Here is a 14,806-nt window from a genome sequence, read left to right as displayed (position 1 = left end):
TTAATGGTCGTGAAGTCAGTCACCGCTGCAAGCTGAAGTGCCAAAGCAACCGTTTGATAAATAATTTTTTAATAAACACTGCCACATTTAATTAATTATTTTTTAATAAATTAAATATAGAAACAAACCAAAGAAACTAAAAAGCTATTCACATGCTTTCTATACTATCCGTTGGATCCGTTGGATCATGTATTGAATGAAGAATATTCCCAGCTTATCAACTCTTAGCCATTCATAATTAAAAATTTAAATTTGAAATTCCTCCCCCCAATTCCAATATAGACCACACCTTAGGCTTAAATATATCCATAAACCATTCTAATATTTTTTCCTAAATCTTAGCTTGTACATGTTATTCCTTTGGTCTCCAACATTATTACCTATCTTTTCCTTTGACAATGTGATTTGAATGATAATCTGTGGTATGATGCTCTTGTGGCTCTTGTGCAATTATCAAAAACAGGAACCCGGATGCAAAATGGCAAAGGGCAATGGAAAGTGTTGGCATATAAAATTGATTATTAAAGTTTAATGTCGTGTCAAAGTGAGAAATGGAACAACAATGGAATGACGAAGGCTTCTCCTGCGAAGGTTTCTCATATCATAATTGTGCCCGCTGCACGTTCTTTGTCTTTCTCTCAGGCCATACTGCTTCCTCTATTCTAGTTTTGGTAACATTCATGTTTGCAGATAGGTGTTGTCAACAATAGGCAAGGTAAACAAAGACATGGCTAATCGAACTAAATGCTGCTAATTGTCCTTGATGTTTCGGTAAATGCAAGATTAAAAAAAGTTGTGCAATGATTTGTGCAATTGTCACTTCAAATTATCAGCAGGCTGAAACTATCCTGTTTCGATAAATGGCCTGGTGTATCCAACATTATTAACTTCCCTACAAAACCGGGGCTTAGAAGTATATTTATCCCCAGCTTTAAATAGGTATAAATATTATACACGTGAATAGAGCGGCGAATTGTGCAATGATTTGTTATATATTATGTGTCACTTTAAATTATCAGCAGGCTGAAACAATCTTGTTTCGATAAATAGCCTGGTGTATCCACCATTATTAACTTCCCTACAAAATCGGGGCTTAGAAGTATATTTATCCCCAACTTTAAATAGGTATAAATATTATACACATGAATAGAGCAGCATGGCTCGGTTGATATATGCCCTGTCTTGTCTTAATTTTGATCTCTACAGGAAAACATGTTTGTTTACCTCTATGATAAATGCCTCTATATTAGAAAACTTCAGAGAATCGTACATCTTTGTAATCCCAAGCCCTTCATTACTTTTTTCCCTTGAGTCCAGATCCTTGAAAATGCCCCTAATTTTGCAGCCTGAGGTGATTTTTCAAATTCCTCTCCATCAGAATCTTCTGAATTTTGAGCAGAACCTTTTGACCCTTGAATATGATCCGGGTCGTGCTCATTATCTACCATCTTTTTGCTCCCTTCCTCGGCTATTTGTCCAGGCTTCTTATCAAAAAGGCCCTTGAATTGTTTTCGTGTTTTTTCTTCAGCTTCCTGTAATCAAATCTTAAAACATAAATTTTTCTAACCTAGAATACTGAGTGAAGTGTTTTGATATAAATAATATAAATAAAACATTGGTTTGTTGTACAAAAGCCTAATATAAAGACATGCAATATAAAGACAATTCCAGCACCTGTTCCTTGCGTCTGAGTTTTGCCAGGGCAGCAGTTACATCAGGCTCCAATGATTTGTCTACATCTATAATCTGAGAAGGAAATAAGAATAGAATCAGTAAAGCAACTCCGTTCATTCAATGATGAGAAAAATGTTACAATTTGTATCTTGAAACACTTGCTACCATTTTGAAGTCTTTGCGTGCTTCATCAAAATCTCCACATGACATATAAGCAATGCCACGTCGATACAAGGCCTTTGCGTGACGAGGATTTTCTCCCAATACCTACAATATCATCATTGAGAACTACTGCTGACAATGTGTCTTTTCATAAGAAAATGAGAATAACATAGAGGAAACTTGTTCCCTTAAAAATGAAAAACGCTAAAAGCCTAAAAGGTATATTAAATATTTGTTGACAAATCTGAATTGTAATAATAGACCAGGACTACTATGAATATTATAGGTGCATCAAGAATAATGTGCCAAATGCTCATATTCTGAACGATACAAATTGGATTTGAAGAAAAACTGGCAGTTATTTTTGCTTGTTAAATGTCTGGTGTTGGCTTGTGAAGTGGCAGTATTTTCTTATGCCTAGGCGATTGATGTTTTGTGGAAAGTTGTGTTCATTTCTTGCAGCTGTGATCCTCTATTCATTCTTCAAATCTACTTTACCTAGACAAATTACATAATTATCTTGTAAGTTTTTAGCTAGCCATGCCTCTGAAAATAATTGTGCCTCATTCTAACTATAATCTTCACATAGTATTGCTAATTAGTTGCTAACCTTGTTGAAACAAAGTATTGGATCTTGCAACCAAACATCATTGGAGAGTACAATCAAGATTTGTCATAGAAGAGAAGCAACTCCAAGATTGTAACTGTTCAATGCAGAGATTGTAATTGAAGTGGAAGACCTCACGAGTCGCAAATACAGAATAAAAACACTTGAAAAATAATGCAACTTTAAAGGGGATAAAGATAGCATATGATGGACAGTAATGAACAATGAAGAAAGATTGGTACAGCAAGGTGTCAAACTTGTCAAATGTTAAAAGACACTCTGGCACATCAAAACCATAAAAGTTATATGCAACCATGTATAAGATGTAAGAGACATCAACGTAGAAATGAAAATAAAATCACACATGTTGACGAGTATAAAATATATAACACTTATATATACAAGATTAAACTAGACATATGAAGACAATCACATACATAAGATAGGATACCTGTCATAGAATTAGGGCTTATTTTATATCTATGTTACTGGATCCGCTTATATAGGATCCAGGACCTGCATTTCTGCAGATAGGATCTGTCCTGGATCACCTTGGGATCCATTTCTGATTTGAAATTCCAAATGGTCAGCTTGGGATCCATTTCCAATTTATAATGCTGATGGGTGCACTTGGTAATAGTTTATGGCCTCGAGTGAATTCCAAGGCGGTGGATCCCCTTCAAAAAAAGGCAATGGGAAGAGAAATACAACAGAAAGATACAATAAACAGTCAAATAAAGTGAAGTGTTGGACCCAAAAACTCTTGAATTTTTAATATAAAATAGCACCTCCCCCCATTCTAAAACACACAAATCTGAGAAGTCTGCTTTTGAGTTTGTAAGAGCAATTTGTAGAAAAATGTATTTGGACCTCTGATTTTCTTTGTTTCTGGTTCACATATTTTCTAGACTAGGGGAAATGACACACACATACACACAACAATCCAGATCCCAACTTTTCAAAACATCTAGCAATCTATATCTGGATATGTATCCATTTCCATGCAAGATGGCTTCATATTCATAAATTTCCTTTCAAAAATTTTCCAGAACTCACAAAATTGACCTCACAGACATATATTGGTTATAATTAAGTTGTTTTCATCAGAACGACACATTTACTGACTAAGAATTTTACATAAAATGGTTCCAGAAAACATGGTAAATGGCTTTCTGAAGTTTTTGAGATTGGAATTTCTAGTATAGATCGTGTCCTTTTGATGTTGGAAACATTCTAGTGTAGTTTCCTGGAACCAGATTTATATTTTTGTTTGTTTGTTTTCAAGGTGAAATTTCAGGTTACTTCTTTATACTTTGCCGTGAGAATTGTGCGAAAGTATCTGTTTACATGCAAGATGGCTTTATGTTCATCCATTTCCTTCAAAGCTTTTCCAAACTCACAAAATTGACCTCATAGGCCTATATTGGCTGTAAATAAGATGTTTTCATCAGAATGCCTCATTTCCTGGCTAAAATTTTTACACGAAATGGTTCCAGAAAACATGGTAGATGGCTTTAAAAAGTTTATGAGATTGGAATTTCTGAGTATGGACTGTGTCCTTTTGATGTTCGAAGCATTCGAGAGTAGTTTCCTGGAACATAGCTTTATATCTTTTTGTTTGTTTAGAATGTGAAATTTCAAGTTACCTCTTTATACTTTGCCGTGAGAATTGCATGTAAAAGTACATGGCAGGCCTTTCAAATACAGACTCATGCAACAATTTAATGCTGCCAAATAAACAAACAGAAAAGAAATTCTGTATACCATACCTTATTACATGACTCAAGAGATCTCTTATATTCCCCAGTTTTCTGATAACATGCTGCCACATTCAAATGCAAGGAGCTCTGCACAAGGAACATCTATCTCAATTTTTGATGCAAATCATACATATAAAATAAAACAATCAAACAGAACAAAGTCAGTGGTCCCTGGACTCATTTGAGTGGGGTCATTATCCAGAAATTTCAGCAGACATAATCACTTAAAGAGCGAGCAAAGTAGTAATCTTTTTGGCATTAATATTTGGGAACACCCACAATGATGTAAAACATGTTGAATATGGCACATGCCTTATGGATTGACATTGTACATCTAGTTGAGAAGAACAACATTGTTAAAACAAATGGCATGCCGCATTACCCTTGTCTGCACAAATATCTTCCCTTCTTCATCATCCTGTGGATTGACATGATTGAACTCCTTCAGCAGCTGCACAGTGCAGACACAAAAGAACTTTCACAACCCTGAACAACTGTGTGCAGTTATTTCAAATTTTATATTTTAAACCTTCCACTATAACATTAAAGAAACTATCATAGCAATCTTAAGAAAATGGAGGTTAAAAGGAATTCCGGCAGAATTTCTGATCAAGCTGTCATCCAGAAGTAGATGCATTCTCGATAGAATAAATGCATACCTCCTGTATATGCTACTCATGGCAATCATGGAGCTTCTTTAAATTAAATTTGTGTCATCCAAACAAACACATACGCAAGGTACCACAAATATAAAGCTATTCAAAGGCTCAAACTAAAAATCAATGACAGATCAACAAGCTCAATGAATCTACATGATGCTATGGAAATGAGCAATCATGCATGTTAAAGTCCAGTGGAAATTTATAGTCCCAATAAGGTCACACAGGAGGTAGAAGATGCTATGAGAGAATGCACTTGGAGTTGTTTCAGAATTGAATAACACCGAGGATGTCCTTTATAAGGTATAGGAGTGTAGGAGGATGTCCTTTATAAGGTATAGGAGTGTAGGGCTTGCACCATGTGCACCCTACAAGGATATCCTTTTCTTTTCCATGGTAATTAACTTCTATTAATCACCTACTAAGTTACACATACTTAGTCTGACCCATTTAAAACTAAGTAGCATTAAAACAGATATGGAGAATGCAGGGGGATAGATGTGACAAATTTTCAGAAATGCTGGATAAGATACAGTGGAGAAACGACAAATGTATATATGCAAAAAAACCATGAGACAAAATATTCAGATTACCATTCATAAATTAGATTTAGAAGCCTAAATATTAAAAGAGTGGTATCATTGTAGATCATATCACTACTCTCTAGTACCATATCACACTCAGTATGGAAAATATCGGTGAAATTTTGCGGTGATGTTTTCTAGCTCTCAAAAAATCATGCAGAAAATATCGCAATTTTTCCCCATTTGAAAATATCGCCGAAATTTCGGGAAAACATTGCGCAACGATAGAAAATATTGCTGGGTGTGCGGGTCCACAACTTTCAAAAGGATTTTTTGAGTTTTTTTTTTCATTTTTCTTTGTTGGTCTTGGAGAAGGAAGCGGAAAAGCTTTGTGGTGATTTTTAAAGGAGGGTGTTGACGTTGTGATCAACACCCTTGAATATTTGCCTACAATTGAATTTTGGAGCCTACTGAGGATCTAACGATTTGTTGTCTATGGTCACTTCACTGTCGATTGATGTTGTGCTAAGTGTTTAAGTCTTCTTCTGGTTTTTAATTGTCAAAGCCACTTACTCACACATGCTCATGTTGAAATTTCTAAGTCTAACCCGTTAGAAATTATTCTTGTACTATCCGGTTTATTGCACCTACTAGTTTAATTACTTAACAAGTTATTTAACCATATAGCACTGAAAATAAACACAAGTACAGTCTCAACATCTACAAATCATCAACTGAAAGAAAAACAAGCACACAAGTGACACCGTTATTTTTGGACAAATGTCCCTGGAAAAACCCAATGCAGGAAAACCGGTGTAGCTATTATGAGGGTTATATTATTATGTAGTCTTTTTTAGTACAACTGGGTGCCTAATCGGCTCACCTGACAGAGAAAAATATATAGCAACAATACCTCTATGTTCGGAAATAGGTATTCAGAAAACCTGTTCCACGAAACCCTCTCCGACACAACTGAAGCTCATCGCTGGTCCTTCTGGCCTCTGTGTTAGCCTCCTGTTGACCTGCGTCAGCCCCAGGGCCCTCTATGTCAACTCTCTGAGGCACTGTGCAGCCTCTGCGTCACTTCCTCTGTCCTCTGCGTGGATGACGCAGTCTCTCTGGGTTTTGCGCTGCCTTTGTTGGGCTCTACGTAGCATGGACTAACTGTTGCTCTCACTCTCTCTACTTTTGTGCTGGTCTCCCATTATTGTCTCTGCCTTTCTGCCTCGTACTCAGGCCCCTCGCTGCTGATCACTGATTCAACTTTGCTTAGCAACCCTGCTCTAGCAAAATGAATGACTGATCACTCTGGTGTATTGTTCAATTGACCTTCAAGTCTCTTCTTATACTTTTCTCGTTGGTCCATCAACAGCCGAGATTAAATCTCTAATCAACAGCTAAGATTAGATTTGGCTTGATCCATGACTTTTGGAACCTTCTATCCCAGTTTTATATTAATACCCATTAATATTTTATTTTTCATAAGTTTAGACTTAGGAACTCCATTAAAAATATTAATTATTTTAATATCTCCCAAACCGGTTAGAATCTGCCCAAACCATTTCTGGGTCTTGGAGATCTCATGTGCTTTAGCCTCTCCACCAATTTTCATGGCTAGAGCACATCCGATGCTACCTCAAATCAACAGCTCAGTCCTTGATGAATTTATAAGCGCGCTTATTTATGCAAGCTTGAACAAGCATAGCACAACCCATCAAGACAGTGCCTATGCAATGTTCAATCTATGTCGACAATCAGTACACATTTTCCATTGATAGTCTCCCTCACTTGGGTTGCATTCGTACTTCTATTTCGGTGAGTTTTCCCAATTGTCACTTCTACACACTTTTGCTTTCACAAGTGTTGCTTTCATGTTCACGTTTGTCGCTTTTGCTTGCTTTCACTTTAACAAGTGTCGTTTTCATGTTATCTTCGCTCTGGCATGTGTCTCTTTCAATGTCGTTCGCATTTGCAAGTGTCGTTTTCACGTTTTCTTACTAGTGCAGGTGTCGGCTTTTATTGTTTTCACTCTTGCATGTGTCGCACCTTTGCACATCACTAGAGTTAGTTTTAGCGCATCCTTCTGCATTACAGAGTTCTACATATCATAAGAATATGCACTAGACACATTTCTACAACTTAGCACACCTTTTGATCACAGTCGACACTTCTGTCGCAACTTGTGTTTTGTGTCGTAATGTGTTGTTTCCACTATCGCACTTAGAAATAAGTGTCGCTTTGTTGTCGTTTCAAGGTGTGACTGTTGTTCATGAGTCCTGTGTATTCTCTTGGCTTGTATTGATGGCATTCATGTGTTTGATCCATGTTTGAGTCATGTTCGGATGCATTTCCCTCTCTTACTCTATTGATCCCACACTTAGCCATTTTGGAGCTCTTCTTGGTCCTCCTGCCCAGTGCAAGTTGTGAAGGCATTAGCCCTCTTACCAGGTGATGAGCACAACCTATTCATGAGCCTCATTGATGCAATCTTTCCCTCCAAGACTTGTGAAATAAGTCCCTCTGAAGGCCATCTCCAATGACTGCACATTGAGAACAAGACTTGTGCACTAAGTCCCTCTCAAGGCCATCTCCAATGATTGCACATTGAGAACCTTCCAAGTATGGTCACTTTACCCTTCTTGCTTGTATTGACTCATTGCACTAAGTTTTGATCACCTCTGCCTTGCATGGCGCATCAAGTACTTCTAGTTGACAGTAAGGACTCTTCTCTTCCCTTGCAAAAGCAATTTGCACAAGGCAAAAGCCTTCCTCCCTCCACTATGCAGTGAAGCACTCCTAGGCTAAGTGACCTAGCCCTTCGTTGCCTCCCTTAGTGAAAATCGCATCCCAGATGAACAAGAAACCATTGTTGGACTAAACTGCACTAGCACAAGAGGCAAAGCACATTCAAGATGAACAATCATCCCTTGTTGAGGAAAACTGCGCTATCCTTCAAGCCTCCCCTTCCTCCTAGTACATGGCATAGTAACAAGGCTCAATCTTGCTTCCACTGATCACTGTTGTCCCTCTTTGCGCTCAAGCCTTGCCCTGTCTACCCTCCCTCAGTGCATGACACAGTCTTAGCAGATAATGAGCCTTTGCTATGAAAAATTGCGCTTTCCTCAAGGCCTCCTCTTTCTTACAACGCAGTCTCAAGCAACAAGCCTTCAACCTTGTTCCTTGTGCTTCCCCTCTGCATTGAACACTTGCTCAAGCCACTCTTTCTTAGCGCATGGCGCAATAACAAGGCTTAGTAAGGCCTCCTCTTAGTCCTTGTATAGTCAAACTGTGTTGTCATAGCCTTCCTCTCTTTCCTTTCTAGTGCATGGCATAGTGTTAATCAACAAGCTCATCAACCTTGTTCCTTGTGCTTCCCGACTGTGTTGGACCAAGGAGAGCCCTTTCTTCATAGTGCATGGTGCAGTAATGGTGAACAATGGTGCTCTCCTAAGCCATTGTTGTGCTCAACTGTGCCCTCCTCATCAAGCCTCCCTCTTTCACCCCTCACACAGGCCTATCATAAGCATCTTCTTCCATGAGCTAGGTAGGGATAGAATAGATGATTTCAAGACTGATTTCTCCTTGTCATGAGTGATTTTCATTGGCAACTACATCTTTTCAACATGACAAGGTGATGCTCAAGGAAGGTGTCAAGGAGAAGAAGGAAGCACTTGCAAAGAAGAAGTACAAAGAACCATCACAAAGAAATGAAGTAGATGCTGGACCAAGACAGAATGAAGACATATCATGATGACTCAGAGGATTCCAATACTAATTCAAGACCCCTTGGAAGGTGAAGATGAAGTACTGAACATAACTCTCATGAAGATTGAAGACAAAGCAAGAAGGAGAACAACTTGTCATTGCCATCTCATCATGAAGACCATGTCATCATTGTCAAGTTGTGACTTACGCAAGTGTCATCTCAATGTCAAGTGTGTCCATGTGTCATGCCACATCATGTGGAATGTAATGATGTAATTATCAAAAGGAAAAGGACAAAATATAATGTGTGGAAGTCCAAGTGTCATGTGGAATATGAAAAGTTACATAGTCATATATGGACAAAAGAGTCTTTTAGAGAAGTCTAAAAGTCATTTAGAAGTTCAAGAGTTGTTTAGAAGTCCAAGAGTCATGAGGGTAATTCAAAAGTCAAAGGGAGATGAAAAGTCATTCCTCTTTTTATAAAAGCAACCTCATAACTCAAGCAAAGGGATTTTGGAGGCTTAGGCTTTGGCGAGCTAGCCGTGGCTTCTCCAACTTGGCATAGGAGAGAAGAACTATTCTTGGAGAAGCAAGAAGTGATTTAATGTTCCACTAGGGGAGCTAGTGGCTCACCATTGTAACTGTGTACTTGGATCTTTCACCTAATAATTGAAGCTCATTGAGCCAACACACTTTCATGCATGTATCGTGAATGTTTTAAGACTATTCTTTGGATGTTTGTAGTATATGTTGGCATTCTTATGTACTAAAGAAATTGAACTATTTCGGTGGCTTTGGTGCTTATCTTGTTGAATGTGTGTTGTATTTGCTTTCATGAATCGTTGTTATCTTGTGAACTAATTTGCAGGTTAATCAACAAATCTTTCCTTGCTCTCGTGTGCCTCTCTTAGGATAGTACTATTACTTTCCTTCTAGAGACTCACTTTTGTCTCCCCTCTCGTGAAGGCCTCCTTTTACACATTGCAATTGGTGTTTCACAGTGTCAACTTACTTGTTGATTTCAAAGGTTATGTGTTAATCTCTTATGTTACTCATTATAGCCAAGGCAAACCTTAAGTTATGGTGGTTGGTCTTGTTACCGCTCAAACTAGTAGGGGTCCTAGAAGGGGATCCTAGAGTGGCAACTGCTAAGTCAAGGGCAACAATGGAGCAATAGCCCACTGTTACCTCAGCTAAAGCTCCCTAGTCTTTACGGACTTTCATTGATGGGAGGAGACACGGTATGAAGGGAATCAATGGGTCAATAAAGGGAAAAGAGTGATTCCTAAAAATGCTTATTCACGAGAAAGGCTCAATATATGGCTTGCTTGCCCAAGAGGCAAGATGAAAGGCTCTCTAAGAGGGCCAAGAGGGTCTTAGGGGCTAGGTTTTGGGAATGAGACTTCTTAAGGAGAGGCCTAGTCCTAAACCCTTATGAAGACTTGGTTTTTGAATGGTCTTTGTAGAATTACCTTCCAAAAGTTATGGGACCACATAGGACCAAGTGGACCCACAACTAGGTCAAGGGGGTGGAATTGATCAATCAAGGGTATGCTTGACCTAATTGAGGAGGAGAAGGAGATCAAAGGAAGAAATTTCAACAATCTCAACACAATGATCTCAATGAGGACACTAGCCAAGGGAATCAAAGGGAAAGATTCGATCTCGGAGCTAGGGCTTGAAATATCTCAAGATCCCACTGTTGGAATGGCTTCAAAATTGGAGGGCCCTTAGGAGACACAACAATGCAGTAGAGGCTAGGAGATCAAATTTTTTTGATGGGCAGTTTGTGAGAAATGTGATGCCCTAGGTCCCCTATGGAGGTTAGGCCTAGAAGAAAGAGGGAGAGGTGATAAAGAGTATGATTTATGGTGATCACCTATGGAAGACCAGTGCCTATTCCTTTGCGAGAAATGTGTTAGAAAATCGGAAAGGCAGAAAGATTTTCTTATACTTGATAATTACTTGTGAGATTCTTGTGTTCTTATTAACTTTCTTATGTTCTTCTTTTATCTTAGTTCATCAAGCAATTACCAAAACAATAGCATGAAGATCAAGGACACCAGATGTAGGCGAACAACCAATGAAAAACCCCAATCTTGGGGAAAACCCAGTCAACAATTCTTCCTTCAATAGTTTTCTTGAGATAATCCAAGACTCTTGACATAGACACAGACTTCCTCCACACCAAGTTAGCCCTTTCCTTTTTCAGTAGATGATCACTTTCCAGTACTGTCTTCGACCTAGATGTAGTAGCAGTAGCAACAACATTTCGATGCAGTAGTATCTTCGACCTAGCAACTTCGATCTTAATGCAACAACTTCGACCTTGAAGCAACACTTCTACCTTGATGTCGTAACATAACTTCTTGATGTCGTGACAGAACTTCAACCTTGATGCCATATCCCAGAAAAAACACACGTTTGAGAGAGAGAGATAAACCCAAAACCTTTGATCCTTCAATTCTCCTTCTTCCACTGCAACTTCGCACTTTTTCACAGCTTCTTCTAGGAGATCGAACTTGTGTGAGTGATTGTCCTCCAAATGAATCGAACTGCTTCAATATATAGGCTTTTGGTGAGGTTGAATTACCTTTCTTGAGGCCGACTTGGTGTGGAGGTGACATAATTCATTTTTGACTCAAAAATAATTCTTTTTACATGATTCAAAAACCCAAGAAGGGTCTCTTTAAATGCACAATGACTCTATTGAATTAGAATAAATCCTAGAAGTCCTCAATGGGGACTTTGACCTAAAACATGATGACCCAAGCATGAAACCCATGCTTTAATAAGTCATAATAATAATAAAAAAATTTATTTTCATTCTTTTTCATAAGTACATTTTATTATGACTCAAATACAATTATGAAGACCGAACCTAATTACATTTTTCAACACTCCCTCTTAACTAGGGAGGTATTCATCATATACAAGTACAAGGGAGATCTGCGACTATGTGAACTATGAAGAGTTTAGGCACGACAATGCCATGGACTAGATTCCTGACCAGGGAAATCTATCCAAGGTCTCTCAACAATTTAGGCACCGCAATGCCATGAACTAGATTCGTGAGTAGGGCAATCTATCCGAGTGGGACTAAGATGGACTAAAGCTTTTAGCCTCTCTAGGTACCATCAGGCTTACTTGCGAACCACCAACCCAGGGATCTAGCTATGTATTCGAGGTCAGAGCTCTATGACCAATGCCACCCTCACTACTTTGGGATCTAGGCATCAAAACATAGTGTCGACTGATGGCCTCCGAGGCAATGCTTCACTCACAAAGCCTCAACAAGTCTGATTTTTACAATCACTAGCGAATCCATTCTGATCAAATAGACTAGTAATAACAAATCTCTCCCAATCAAACTGATCGATAACAACAAGCATGTAAAACATGCTATCAAAACTTCCGAGAGATTTCCCTGTACAACACAACCCCAATCATTAACAATCTTTCAAATGTACATAAGTAAACACAAACCTCCGGGGCTCTACCAAACAACTGATGTTGCTTATCAATTTATCATAGTAGGACTTCCAAATGAATCTTGACAGAAGATGCCTTAGTCAGACATCTTCCTTTCCTACTTCACATTCAACAACATATTCTACAAACAGATCCCGCTTTTCTTATCTCAACAACTCCTCAAAATGCATTCTCCAATTTTCTTCTTTCAAGGTGTCCATTATTACTATAATATGCCCTCCCTCTTAACTAGGGACTTGTTTCCATGAAGACAAGAGTGATGTGTCCTTCTCTCACTCATGGCCTTCACTAAGACTTACAATTGTTAGTCCTGGTCTAGTGCATTACACATGAAGTAGAGAACCATATCCATCACTCCCTCCTAACTAGGGAGAATCTTATTATTCCTATACAAGGAATATACCCAGGAAGAGTTATCATGACCATCATCATCCATATAACTTTTTTCATCATGCTTATCATATCAACTTTACTTACGAACATCTTCACCATCTTGAAGATTATGTACCTACACAACTTAGATAGCAAGTACAACCAAATCTATAGAAGCATGAAGTCAACCTCATCAAAATCATACAATAACGGAAGCATTAGACTTTATAAATATAATCAGCAAGAGACTTTACTTCTATACTTCAATTTCTTGCCCAAGTTTCGTTACAAAACCTATATCACATCAACAACTCAAGATATCAAACTCATTATATCTAGGGCTTTAATATTTCTTTTAGAGATATGGCAAACTCTTTTATAACATATAACAAACCCTAGAGACTAGTATAACAATGTATCTAACAACTTTTAGAATTCATATGTTAGACTTCCTACTAGGATTTCATAGAAACCCTATATTTCATACATGAGATTCAACAATCAAAACCAATCACAACGCAATCAACAACATGACTAGCTTCTATTAGGGCTTGATGCAATGCTTTAAACATCAGCCGGCTTGAACCGGAAACTAGTCAAGCTGACGAGTTCATTGGCCGACCGGTACAAAAACTGGGTTTATGCCTCCTCTTTGCCCAAAATTCACAAAAACCAGTCCTAATCGGCCAGCGTAGGATGGAACCGACTGGTTCCATCCTAAATCGGTTGATTCACTGCCAAGGCCGCGACGGCCCCACACAACGTGGTTTAGGAAGGTTCCAAGGTGTTTTGGAGGGAAAATGAGGGTTGTTTCCCTCCAAAAACACACTCTCCAAGCCTTTAAAAGGAGGTTACCCCTCTCATTTGTCTCACACATCTCATTTGGAGTTTTTGTAAGTTTGATTGGGAGCTTGGAGAGTGCTGAGTTTTTGCTGGAGTAGTCATCTTGAAAGCTTGGAGTTGGAGTTGGAGCTATTTTGGAGATAGTTTGGAGCTGTCAGTGGAGTTGGCATCTTTAAGAGGAGGCTAAGGAAGCTAGTTTGCATTTCCAGGTAAGGAATTTCACTTGAAAAAATCCTCATTTCACTGCTGTCCATGTACTAAATTTTTTTGTGTGTTCTAACTTCCATGCGATCAAATTTTGTAGTCTACATGTGCATTTGTTTTCCTAAATTTAGCTTTGGTTTGCAATTTTTTTTAAATGGCATATTTATTTGCAAATTTTAATTGTTTCAAGCCAATGTGGCTCGAAAAGCCAAGGAGAGTGCATGGGCTCATTGTGATTTGATTGATGGAAAAATTATGCAAATTTTGCAATAAATCTATTGGAAGTGGGGGTATTCTCAGATCGAAAAAACACTTCGCTGGGCTAAGAGGCCAAGTAAAGCCATGTGAAGCACCAAATGAAGTGTTAGGTCTTGTTAGGGTAGAAAACCTTTCTAAGTTTGAAAAGTTTGAGGAGAATAAGGCTAGGGAGAAGGCCATCCAAGATGAAATTGCAACGAAGAGGGAATTATTAGAAGACATGAAAGAGAGTTGGTATGATGATTATGAGATTCAAGATTCCTCTTCTATCCCTTCCACTAATGACCCCTTTCACTATGTTCCTCCTTCTCTTGGCCAACAATCAAAAGGAACAAAGCGAAGAAACATTTAGAGTTATTTCTCATCCTCTACCACCATTGTCTCTTCTAATCCCACTTCCTCCCAGTGAAGTCGTCAACCCACTTTAGATCAACATTGGAAAAAACAATGCAAAGAATCTTCTTATCAATACATTGCTAAATGGTGGTATGATGCAAATATCCTATTTAATGTTGCTCGCTCACCTTATCACCTAGCAATGTGGGA

General features: G+C 38.4%; 1 protein-coding gene across 8 annotated transcripts in view; it reads right to left on the bottom strand.

The window, feature by feature from the left end:
- Positions 1-783: 783 nt before the first annotated feature.
- Positions 784-14,806, bottom strand: part of PAS1 (FKBP-type peptidyl-prolyl cis-trans isomerase family protein) — a 434,604-nt gene continuing 420,581 nt past the window's right edge. For all 8 annotated transcript variants that reach the window (XM_089446138.1, XM_089446141.1, XM_089446137.1 and 5 more), the window contains exons 17-21: positions 4,586-4,654; positions 4,213-4,290; positions 1,840-1,941; positions 1,675-1,746; positions 784-1,532 (exon numbers count right to left, since the gene is read on the bottom strand). In XM_089446138.1, coding sequence (XP_089302264.1) covers positions 1,257-1,532; positions 1,675-1,746; positions 1,840-1,941; positions 4,213-4,290; positions 4,586-4,654 — 597 coding nt within the window. In that variant the 3' untranslated portion in view covers positions 784-1,256. The remainder of the gene's footprint in view (positions 1,533-1,674; positions 1,747-1,839; positions 1,942-4,212; positions 4,291-4,585; positions 4,655-14,806) is intronic.

This window comes from Pinus tabuliformis, chromosome 9 (genome assembly GCF_031772625.1).
Source record: "Pinus tabuliformis cultivar Carrire ecotype Pingquan chromosome 9, CPIR1, whole genome shotgun sequence".
NCBI lineage: Eukaryota > Viridiplantae > Streptophyta > Pinopsida > Pinales > Pinaceae > Pinus > Pinus tabuliformis.
This window is presented reverse-complemented; position numbering and strand designations above follow the sequence as displayed.